This window comes from Pongo pygmaeus, chromosome 7 (genome assembly GCF_028885625.2).
Source record: "Pongo pygmaeus isolate AG05252 chromosome 7, NHGRI_mPonPyg2-v2.0_pri, whole genome shotgun sequence".
NCBI lineage: Eukaryota > Metazoa > Chordata > Mammalia > Primates > Hominidae > Pongo > Pongo pygmaeus.
In genome coordinates this window covers 131,645,775-131,657,937 of record NC_072380.2, presented here as the reverse complement: position 1 = coordinate 131,657,937, position 12,163 = coordinate 131,645,775, and the positions used below count along the sequence as shown (strand labels likewise).

At 37.4% G+C, this 12,163-nt stretch overlaps 1 protein-coding gene across 1 annotated transcript in view; it reads left to right on the top strand.

The window, feature by feature from the left end:
* Positions 1 to 9,185, top strand: part of TNFRSF11B (TNF receptor superfamily member 11b) — a 28,883-nt gene extending 19,698 nt beyond the window's left edge. Inside the window, exons 3-5 of the mRNA XM_054497440.2 lie at positions 3,840 to 4,031; positions 6,036 to 6,260; positions 7,987 to 9,185. Coding sequence (XP_054353415.2) covers positions 3,840 to 4,031; positions 6,036 to 6,260; positions 7,987 to 8,375 — 806 coding nt within the window. The 3' untranslated portion in view covers positions 8,376 to 9,185. The remainder of the gene's footprint in view (positions 1 to 3,839; positions 4,032 to 6,035; positions 6,261 to 7,986) is intronic.
* The last annotated feature ends 2,978 nt before the right edge of the window (positions 9,186 to 12,163 follow it).

Genomic DNA, 12,163 nt, shown 5'->3' with positions numbered 1-12,163 from the left:
GCTTCCAAAGGACCATTGCTCAGAGGAATACTTTGCCACTATAGGACAATTTAGTGACAAATCTCAAATGCAGCAAATTATTCTCTCATGAGATACATGATGGGTTTTTTTTTTTAAGAAACAAACTCAAGTTGCACTGTTGATTGTTGATCTATACATCTATATTTCACTTCAGCATGGACACCTTCAAACTGCAGTGCTTTTTGACAAACATCAGAAATGTTAATTTATGCCAAGAGAGTAATTATGCTGATATTAATGAGACTCCGGAGTGCTAACAATAAGCAGTTATAATTAATTATGTAAAAAATGAGAATGATGAGGGGAATTGCATTTCATTATTAAAAACAAGGCTAGTTCTTCCTTCAGCATGGGAGCTGAGTGTCTGGGAGGGTAAAGACTATAGCAGCATCTCTTCAATGAGCTTATTCTTTATCTTAGACAAAACAGATTGTCAAGCCAAGAGCAAGCACTTGCCTATAAACAAAGTGCTTTCTCTTTTGCATTTTGAACAGCATAGGTTAGGGCTCATGTGTATTGAATCTTTTAAACCAGTAACCCACATTTTTTTCTGCCACATTTGTGAAGCTTCAGTGCAGTCTATAACTGTTCATAGCTTGAGAAAATTAAGAGTATCCACTTACTTAGGTGGAAGAAGTAATCAGTATAGATTCTGATGACTCAGTTTGAAGCAGTGTTTCTCAACTTCAGCCCTACTGATATTTTAAGAAATATCTGGATTCCTGGGCTGGACTCCTTTTTCTGGGCAGCTGTCCTATGCATTGTAGAATTTTAGCAGCTCCCTGGACTCTAGCCACTAGATACCAATAGCTGTCCTTCCCCCATCTGACAACCAAAAATGTCTTCAGACATTGTCAAATGTCGTCAGGTGGCAAAATCGCTCCTGGTTGAGAACAGGGTCATCAATGCTAAGTATCTGTAACTATTTTAATTCTCAAAACTTGTGATATACAAAGTCTAAATTATTAGATGACCAATAATTTAGGTTTAAAGGCATACAAATGAAACATTCAAAAATCAAAATCTATTCTGTTTCTCAAATAGTGAATCTTATAAAATTAATCACAGAAGATGCAGATTGCATCAGAGTCCCTTAAAATTCCTGTTAGTATGAGTATTTGAGGGAGGAATTGGTGATATTTCCTACTTTCTATTGGATGGTACTTTGAGACTCAAAAGCTAAGCTAAATTGTGTGTGTGTCAGGGTGTGGGGTGTGGAATCCCATCAGATAAAAGCAAATCCATGTAATGCATTCAGTAAGTTGTATATGTAGAAAAATTAAATGTGGGCTATGCAGCTTGGAAACTAGAAAATTTTGAAAACTAATGGAAATCACAAGGATCTTTCTTAAATAAGTATGAAAATCTGTTTGTAGAATGAAGCAAGCAGGCAGCCAGAAGACTCAGAACAAAAGTACACATTTTACTCTGTGTACACTGGCAGCACAGTGGGATTTATTTACCTCTCCCTCCCTAAAAACCCACACAGTGGTTCCTCTTGGGAAATAAGAGGTTTCCAGCCCAAAGAGAAGGAAAGACTATGTGGTGTTACTCTAAAAAGTATTTAATAACCGTTTTGTTGTTGCTGTTGCTGTTTTGAAATCAGATTGTCTCCTCTCCAAATTTTATTTACTTCATTCTGTTAATTGCTGTGGAATTACTTATAGTAAGCATGGTGAATTCTCAACTGTAAAGCCAAATTTCTCCATCATTATAATTTCACATTTTGCCTGGCAGGTTATAATTTTTATATTTCCACTGATAGTAATAAGGTAAAATCATTACTTAGATGGATAGATCTTTTTCATAAAAAGTACCATCAGTTATAAGGAGGGAAGTCATGTTCAGGAAGGTCATTAGATAAAGCTTCTGAATATATTATGAAACATTAGTCTGTCATTCTTAGATTCTTTTTGTTAAATAACTTTAAAAGCTAACTTACCTAAAAGAAATATCTGACACATATGAACTTCTCATTAGGATGCATGAGAAGACCCAAGCCACAGATATGTATCTGAAGAATGACAATTTTCTTAGGCCCGGCACGGTGGCTCACATCTGTAATCTCAAGAGTTTGAGAGGTCAAGGCGGGCGGATCACCTGAGGTCAGGAGTTCAAGACCAGCCTGGCCAACATGATGAAACCCTGCCTCTACTAAAAATACAAAAATTAGCAGGGCGTGGTGGTGCATGCCTGTAACCCTAGGTACTCAGGAGGCTGAGACAGGAGAATCACTTGAACCCTGGAGGTGGAGGTTGTGGTGAGCTGAGATCCCACTACTGCACTCCAGCCTGGGTGACAGAGATAAGACTCCGTCCCCACCGCCGCCCCCACCTTCCCCCCCAAAAAAAAGATTATTCTTCATGCCGAATATATGGCAGTCAACAAAGGGAGACCTTGGTCCAGGTGTCCAAGTCACTTATTTCCAGTAAATTAGCAATGAAAAGAATGCCATGGAATCCCTGCCCAAATACCTCTGCTTATGATATTGTAGAATTTGGTGTAGAGTTGGAGCCCATTTAAGGAGTAGGATGTAGTAGGAAAGTACTAAAAACAAACAAACAAAAAACCATCTTTGCTTTGTAAGGTGGTTCCTGAGATAATGTCAGTGCAACGCTGGAAATAACATTTAATATGTGAAGGTTTTAGGCTGTGTTTTCCCCTCCTGTTCTTTTTTTCTGCCAGCCCTTTGTCATTTTTACAGGTCAATGAATCATGTAGAAAGGAAAGAGACAGGAAATGAAACTAGAACCAATTCATTTTGCCCCTTTTTTTATTTTCTGGTTTTGGTAAAAGATACAATGAGGTAGGAGGTTGAGATTTATAAGTGAAGTTTAATAACTTTCTGTAGCTTTTTCTCTTTCATATTTGTTATCTTGCATAAGCCAGAATTGGCCTGTAAAATCTACATTTGGATATTGAAGTCTAAATCTGTTCAACTAGCTTACACTAGATGGAGATATTTTCATATTCAGATACACTGGAATGTACGATCTAGCCATGCGTAATACAGTCAAGTGTTTGAAGGTATTTATTTTTAATAGCGTGTTTAGTTGTGGACTGGTTCAAGTTTTTCTGCCAATGATTTCTTCAAATTTATCAAATATCTTTCCATCATGAAGTAAAATGCCCTTGCAGTCACCCTTCCTGAAGTTTTAACGACTCTGCTCTTTTAAACAGTTTAAGCAAATAGTATATCATCTTCCATTTACTATGTAGCTTAACTGCAGGCTTACGCTTTTGAATCAGTGGCCAACTTTATTGCCACCTTCAAAAGTTTATTATAATGTTGTAAGTTTTTACTTCTCAAGGTTAGCATACTTATGAGCTGCTTTACAATTAGGATTCAGGAAAGAAAGAACTTCAGTAGGAACTGACTGGAATTTAATGATGCAGCATTCAATGGGTACTAATTTCAAAGAATGATATTACAGCAGACACACAGCAGTTATCTTGATTTTCTAGGAATAATTGTACGAAGAATATGGCTGACAACAAGGCCTTACTGCCACTCAGTGGAGGCTGGACTAATGAACACCCTACCCTTTTTTCCTTTCCTCTCACATTTCATGAGCGTTTTGTAGGTAATGAGAAAACTGACTTGCATTTGTATTACAAGGAGAAGAAACTGCCAAAGGGGATGATGGTGGAAGTTTTGTTCTGTCTAATGAAGTGAAAAATGAAAATGCTAGAGTTTTGTGCAACACAATAGTAGCAGTAAAAACCAAGTGAAAAGTCTTTCCAAAACTGTGTTAAGAGGGCATCTGCTGGGAAAGGATTTGAGGAGAAGGTACTAAATTTCTTGGTATTTTCCGTAGGAACGCCAGAGCGAAATACAGTTTGCAAAAGATGTCCAGATGGATTCTTCTCAAATGAGACGTCATCTAAAGCACCCTGTAGAAAACACGCAAATTGCAGTGTCTTTGGTCTCCTGCTAACTCAGAAAGGAAATGCAACACACGACAATATATGTTCCGGAAACAGTGAATCAACTCAAAAATGTGGAATAGGTAATTACATTCCAAAATATGTCTGTGTACGATTTTGTAGTATCATCTCTCTCTGAGTTGAACACAAGGCCTCCGGCCACATTCTTGGTCAAACTCACATTTTCCCTTTCTTGAATTATAACCAGCTAAGGCTACTCTCGATGCATCACTGCTAAAGCTACAACTCAGAATCTCTCAAAAAGTCATCTTCTCACAAATAACACCTCAAAGCTTGACTTTCTCTCCTTTCACACTGAAATCAAATCTTACCCATAGGCAAAGGGCAGTGTCAAGTTTGCCACTGAGATGAAATTAGGAGAGTCCAAACTGTAGAATTCAAGTTATGTGTTATTACTTTCAAGAATGTCTGCATTATTAGCTAAAGTATAAATTGGCAACTAAGAAGCAAAGTGATATAAACATGATGACAAATTAGGCCAGGCATGGTGGCTCACTCCTATAATCCCAACATTTTAGGGGGCCAAGGTAGGCAGATCACTTGAGGTCAGGAGTTCAAGACCAGCCTGACCAACATGGTGAAACCCCATCTCTACTAAAAATACAAAAATTAGCTGGGCATGGTAGCAGGCACCTGTAGTAGCAGCTACTCAGGGCTGAGGCAGGAGAATCGCTTGAACCCAGGAGACGGAGGTTGCAGTGAGCTGAGATTGTACCACTGCACTCCAGTCTAGGCAACAGAGTGAGATTTCATCACACACACACACACACACAAATTAGAAATGTGTACTTGGCTTTGTTACCTATGGTATTAGTGCATTTATTGCATGGAACTTCCAAGCTACTCTGGTTGTGTTAAGCTCTTCATTGGGTACAGGTCACTAGTATTAAGTTCAGGTTATTCGAATGCATTCCACGGTAGTGATGACAATTCATCAGGCTAGTGTGTGTGTTCACCTTGTCACTCCCACCACTAGACTAATCTCAGACCTTCACTCAAAGACGCATCACACTAAAGATGATTTGCTTTTTTGTGTTTAATCAAGCAATGGTATAAACCAGCTTGACCCTCCCCAAACAGTTTTTTGTACTACAAAGAAGTTTATGAAGCATAGAAACGTGAATTGATATATATATGAGATTCTAACCCAGTTCTGGCATTTTTTCATTGTGTAATTGAAATCATAGACAAGTTATTTAGCCTTTGTTTTCTTATCTAAAAAAAAAAATGAAGTAAGGGGTATTAAAAGGAATGATCAAATTTTAACATTCTCTTTAATTAATTTAATTCATTTTTAATTTTACTTTTTTTCATTTATTGTGCACTTACTATGTGGCACTGTGCTACAGAGGTTTTAATATTTACAAAAACACTGTGAAAGTTGCTTCAGATGAATATAGGTAGCAGAACGGCAGAACTAGTATTCAAAGCCATGTCTGATGAATCCAAAAACAAACCCCCATTACTCCCATTTTCTGGGACATACTTACTCTACCCAGATGCTCTGGGCTTTGTAATGCCTATGTAAATGACATAGTTTTATGTTTGTTTATTTTCCTATGTAATGTCTACTTATATATCTGTATCTATCTCTTGCCTCGTTTCCAAAGGTAAACTATGTGTCTAAATGTGGGCAAAAAATAACATACTATTCCAAATTACTGTTCAAATTCCTTTAAGTCAGTGATAATTATTTGTTTTGACATTAATCATGAAGTTCCCCATGGGTAGTAGGTAAACCTTTAACAGAATGTTAATATTTATATTCATTATAAGAATTTTTGGCTGTTACTTATTTACAGCAATATTTCATTCTAATTAGACATTTACTAAACTTTCCCATGAAAACAATGCCTGAAAAAGAACATTAGAAGGCACATAAGCTCAGTTGGTCTCTGCCACTAAGACCAGCCAACAGAAGCTTGATTTTATTCAAACTTTGCATTTCAGCATATTTTATCTTGGAAAATTCAATTGTTTTGGTTTTTTATTTTTGTTTATATTGAATAGACTTTCAGAAATCCAATTGTTGAGTAAATCTTCTTGGTTTTCTAACCTTTCTTTAGATGTTACCCTGTGTGAGGAGGCATTCTTCAGGTTTGCTGTTCCTACAAAGTTTACGCCTAACTGGCTTAGTGTCTTGGTAGACAATTTGCCTGGCACCAAAGTAAACGCAGAGAGTGTAGAGAGGATAAAACGGCAACACAGCTCACAAGAACAGACTTTCCAGCTGCTGAAGTTATGGAAACATCAAAACAAAGACCAAGATATAGTCAAGAAGATCATCCAAGGTATGATAATCTAAAATAAAAAGATCAATCAGAAATCAAAGACACCTATTTATCATAAGCCAAGAACAAGACTGCATGCCTGTTTAGTTGTGTGGATCTTGTTTCCCTGTTGGAATCATTGTTGGACTGAAAAAGTTTCCACTAACTGATAATGTAGATGTGATTCCAAAAACAGTTATACAAGGTTTTGTTCTCACCCCTGCTCCCCAGTTTCCTTGTAAAGTATGTTGAACACTCTAAGAGAAGAGAAATGCATTTGAAGGCAGGACTGTATCTCAGGGAGTCGCTTCCAGATCCCTAAATTCTTCTGTAAGCAGCCCCTCTAGACCACCAAGGAGAAGCTCTATAACCACTTTGTATCTTACATTGCATCTCTACCAAGAAGCTCTGTTGTATTTACTTGGTAATTCTCCCCAGGTAGGCTTTTCGTAGTTTACAAATATTCTCTTATTAATCCTCATGATATGGCCTGTATTAAAATTATTTTAATGGCATATGTTATGAGAATTAATGAGATAAAGTCTGAAAAGTGTTTGAGCCTCTTGTAGGAAAAAGCTAGTTACAGCAAAATATTCTCACATCTTATAAGTTTATATAAAGACTCTCCTTTAGAAATGGTGTGAGAGAGAAACAAAGAGAGATAGGGAGAGAAGTGGGAAAGAATCTGAAGGAGTTTCATCCAGTGTGGACTGTAAGCTTTAGGACACATGATGGAAAGAGTTCTGACTTCAATAAGCATTGGGAGGACATGCTAGAAGGAAAAGGAAGAAGGGTTTCCATAATGCAGACAGGGTCAGTGAGAAATTCATTCTGGTCCTCACCAGTAGTTAAATGACTGTATAGTCTTGCACTACCCTAAAAAACTTCAAGTATCTGAAACCGGGGCAACAGATTTTAGGAGATCAACGTCTTTGAGAGCTGAACGCTTTTGTTTATGCAAAGAGTAAACTTTTATTATGTTTTGGGCAAACCAAAAGTATTCTTTGAACGTATAATTAGCCCTGAAGCCAAAAGAAAAGAAAAAATCAGAGACCGTTAGAATTGGAAGCAACCAAATTCCCTATTTTATAAATGAGGACATTTTTACCCAGAAAGATGAACCGATTTGCCTTAGGGCTCACAGATACTAAATGACTCATGTCATTAATAGAAATGTTAGTTCCTTCCTCTTAGGTTTGTACCCTAGCTTATTACTGAAATATTCTCTAGGCTGTGTGTCTCCTTTAGTTCCTTGACCTCATGTCTTTGGGTTTTCAGATATCCTCCTCAAGGAGGTAGTCCTCTGGTGCTATGTGTATTCTTTAAAGGCTAGTTACAGCAATGAACTTATCAACTAGCGCCTACTAATGAAACTTTGTATTACAAAGTAGCTAACTTGAATACTTTCCTTTTTTTCTGAAATGTTATGGTTTTAATTTCTCAAACTTTTTCTTAGAAAACAGAGTGATGTGTCTTATTTTCTACTGTTAATTTTCAAAATTAGGGGCTTCTTCGAAAGTTTTGTTGGATGCCAAAAATATATAGCATATTATCTTATTATAACAAAAAATATTTATCTCAGTTCTTAGAAATAAATGGTGTCACTTAACTCCCTCTCAAAAGAAAAGGTTATCATTGAAATATAATTATGAAATTCTGAGAGAACCTTTTGCCTCACGCTTGTTTTATGATGGCATTGGATGAATATAAATGATGTGAACACTTATCTGGGCTTTGCTTTATGCAGATATTGACCTCTGTGAAAACAGCGTGCAGCGGCACATTGGACATGCTAACCTCACCTTCGAGCAGCTTCGTAGCTTGATGGAAAGCTTACCGGGAAAGAAAGTGGGAGCAGAAGACATTGAAAAGACAACAAAGGCATGCAAACCAAGTGACCAGATCCTGAAGCTGCTCAGTTTGTGGAGAATAAAAAATGGCGACCAAGACACCTTGAAGGGCCTAATGCACGCACTAAAGCACTCGAAGACGTATCACTTTCCCAAAACTGTCACTCAGAGTCTAAAGAAGACCATCAGGTTCCTTCACAGCTTCACAATGTACAAATTGTATCAGAAGTTATTTTTAGAAATGATAGGTAACCAGGTCCAATCAGTAAAAATAAGCTGCTTATAACTGGAAATCACCATTGAGCTGTTTCCTCACAATTGGCGAGATCCCATGGATGAGTAAACTGTTTCTCAGGCACTTGAGGCGTTCAGTGATATCTTTCTTATTACCAATGACTAATTTTGCCACAGGGTACTAAAAGAAACTATGATGTGGAGCAAGAACTAACATCTCCTTCAATAAACCCCAAATGGTTAATCCAACTGTCAGATCTGGTCCGTTATCTACTGACTATATTTTCCCTTATTACTGCTTGCAGTAATTCAATTGGAAATTAAAAAAAAAACAACTAGACTCCATTGTGCCTTACTAAATATGGGAATGTCTAACTTAAATAGCTTTGAGATTTCAGCTATGCTAGAGGCTTTTATTAGAAAGCCATATTTTTTTCTGTAAAAGTTACTAATATATCTGTAACACTATTACAGTATTGCTATTTATATTCATTCAGATATAAGATTTGTACATATTATCATCCTATAAAGAAATGGTATGACTTAATTTTAGAAAGAAAATTATATTCTGTTTATTATGACAAATGAAAGAGAAAATATATATTTTTAATGGAAAGTTTGTAGCATTTTTCTAATAGGTACTGCCATTTTTTTCTGTGTGGAGTATTTTTATAATTTTATCTGTGTAAGCGGTAATATCATTTTATAGAAAATGCATTATTTAGTCAATTGTTTAATGTTGAAAACGTATGAAGTATAAATTATCTGAATATTAGATGCTCTGAGAAATTGAATGTACCTTATTTAAAAGATTTTATGGTTTTATAACTATATAAATGACATTATTAAAGTTTTCAAATTATTTTTTATTGCTTTTTCTGTTGCTTTTATTTGAATGGGACATTAATGGGTCTGAGCTTTCATAATTTCCCTGTTATCACCAGGAACATCTGGGAAGTGTTAAAAATGCAGATTCCTGGACCAATTTGTTGAAAAACTCCGGCAATGAGCAGAAACTTGCATTTTTAACAAGTTCCAAAGTAATTCATATTACACTAAGATTGGAGAACTTCTGAAGTCATCCTTAGATTACAGATAGTGCAAGCCACTTATAACTGCTGCCACTAACCCTGAGACACCAAGCTACATAAGCTATTTTGGTAGCAAATAAGAGAAACTAACACTATTATGTTTAAGAAAAATAAAAAAATAATAATTGGAAGAGTAGTGTATTGATTGAGTTGAATGGTGGTCGCCCAAATGATATTTTCATAATTTGCAGAAGCTGTGAACATTTCTTGATTTAGAAAATGTGTCATTGTACACAGGGAGGGGAACATCGCTCACTGGGGCCTGTTGGGGGCTGGAGGGGGGGAGTGGAGGGATAGCATTAGGAGAAATACCTAACTAATGTAGATGAGGGGTTGATGGGTGCAGCAAACCACCATGGCACGTGTGTACCTATGTAACAAACCTGCCCATTCTGCACATGTATCCCAGAACTTAAATCTAAAAAAAAAAAAGAAGAAGAAGAAGTAACTGGTTTTGGGGAATTGCATAAATTAAATATAAAGTAGGATATAGCTATAAAAAATAAATAGCTCTCCATTTCAGGCTGCTTAACTCTTTGGCATAAATTTGTCTGAAGGGTGTCATACACTTGTACTCATTTTTAACTACATCTAAAGCTGAATTAATAATAAAAACCTTAACTTTAAAAAAAAAGAAAAAGTATCATTGTAATTAAGTTGAGGATCTTTAGATGAAGAAAGCATTTTAGGTTATTCAGGTGGGCCATAAATCCAATGACAAGTGTCTATGAGACACACAGAGTAGACAAACAGAAGAGAAGATGATGTGAAGACAGAGGCAGAGGTGGAAGTCATATGGCTGTTAAGTCAAGGAAGCTAAGAGCAGCCAATAACAGGCTGCCCCCACTCTGCTGGAGCCTCTGTAGGGAGTGGGGCTCTGCTGACATCCAGATTTTGGAACTCTGGCCACCAGAACTGTCAGAGAATAACTTTCTATTGTTTGAAACCATGCAGTCTGTGGTAATTTGCTGCAGCAGCCACAGGACACTAACAAAGATGGCATCCAAGGTTTAAAAAGAGCAGAATCAACTTTTTTTTGGGAGGGGGGCAGGGAGTGGTGGCTCAAAATTTTTTTATTTTCAGAGCTTGCAACAGTTGCTTAGCAATACTAGCTAAGCTGATACAATCTGAAGGCCATCCCACCTTTATCTTTAGGCATTTGACCAACAGAATCTCTTGCAAACAAGATCACAGACCATTTGGTATCTGTCTCAAGGAGTGTGTGGGAAGAGGTCTTCTCCCCCATATACTTTTCTAAACAAGACTGTTTTATAGCCAAATGCAATTCAAACCCATAACATAGCAACTAATCATCTTCAATATCACCATTTCCCCCTACCCCCAGAATAGGAAGTTGAGGTAAGAGGGGAGAAACTGTCTTCTGTTGTAAGAAAAACCTAGCTACACCTCAATGAGGCAGTGATGGCAAGGAGGCTGGCACCGGAGGATGGAGATGAGTAGGCCCTAAAACAGACCTCTCTAGAACTCTGGGTCCTTTGGGGCAGAAGGTCCAACTCTTCCTCCTAGTCAAACATCTTTGTATCTTTTAGTTCCAAATTCCAAATTCCCAGGAAGGAGACTAATGATCTTAGGTTGAGATTGATGTAAAGACATGGCCATTGAGGGTCTGTCTTTGTTTATCAGTTGTACTTCCCAGGAAGATGATATCATTGTGAATGGGGCCCAGTAACTACTTCCTATCCCTTCCTAGTGTATATTGCCTTCCTCACTTTACTATGACTTAGAATTTAGAGTTGACATAGACCATCCCTGTGAAAGCAGATTTGTGAAATTAGATCAGTTATGGCCACCTTGATATAAGAGTACGTCTAGGTAAATATCACACAGACTCATAAACCTGGAAAAATTAAAAGTGAAAGTGAAGTCAAGAGGCTCTAACCTGGGTAACAGGCCTCCCAATGTTGCAATACTGGACATGACAAAAGTGGTGGAAATTACATGCTGATAGTTGAAGCAGAAGGCCAAGAGTTAACTAATAGGCTTCATTTTCCCTTCAGCAGCTCCAGTTATTCCCTCAAAATTCTTTGCAGAAAATGAAATGACCTACACAACTCCGCAAAGTTTAAGAAAAGTTTGAAAGTTCATGGCATCAAGGCTAAATTATTCAAATGCTTATTTGATTGGCCTCCCTGGCTGCTCCTTTGGGTTCAGTTTACCTTGAACTTCTCTTCCAAGGGAGATAAAATTTGTAAATATCATGCCAGTCCTTTTTTTTTTTTTTTTTTTTTTTTTTTTTTTGAGATGGAGTCTTGCTCTGTCACCAGGCTAGAGTGAATGCAGTGGCATGATCTTGGCTCACTGCAACCTCCACCTCCCAGGTTCAAGCGATTCCCCTGCCTCAGCCTCCTGAGTAGCTGGGACTACAGGCATGTGCCACCACACCCGGCTAATTTTTTGTATTTTAGTAGAGACGGGGTTTCACCATGTTGGCCAGGATGGTCTCCATCTCCCGACCTCATGATTTGCCTGCCTCGGCCTCCCAAAGTGCTGGGATTACAGGCATAAGCCACCGTGCCTGGCCTCTATTTTTTAAAAAAATTTAATTTTGAATTCATTTTGGATTTACAGAATCACTGAAAAGATAGTAAATAGTTTTCTAGTATACCCTTCACCTGGCCTCCTCTAAAATTATCATTTTTCATAACCATATTCACTTATTAAAAGTAAGAAATTAGGCGTGGTGGCTCATGCCTGTAATCCCAGCACTTTGGGAGGCTGAGGCGGGCAG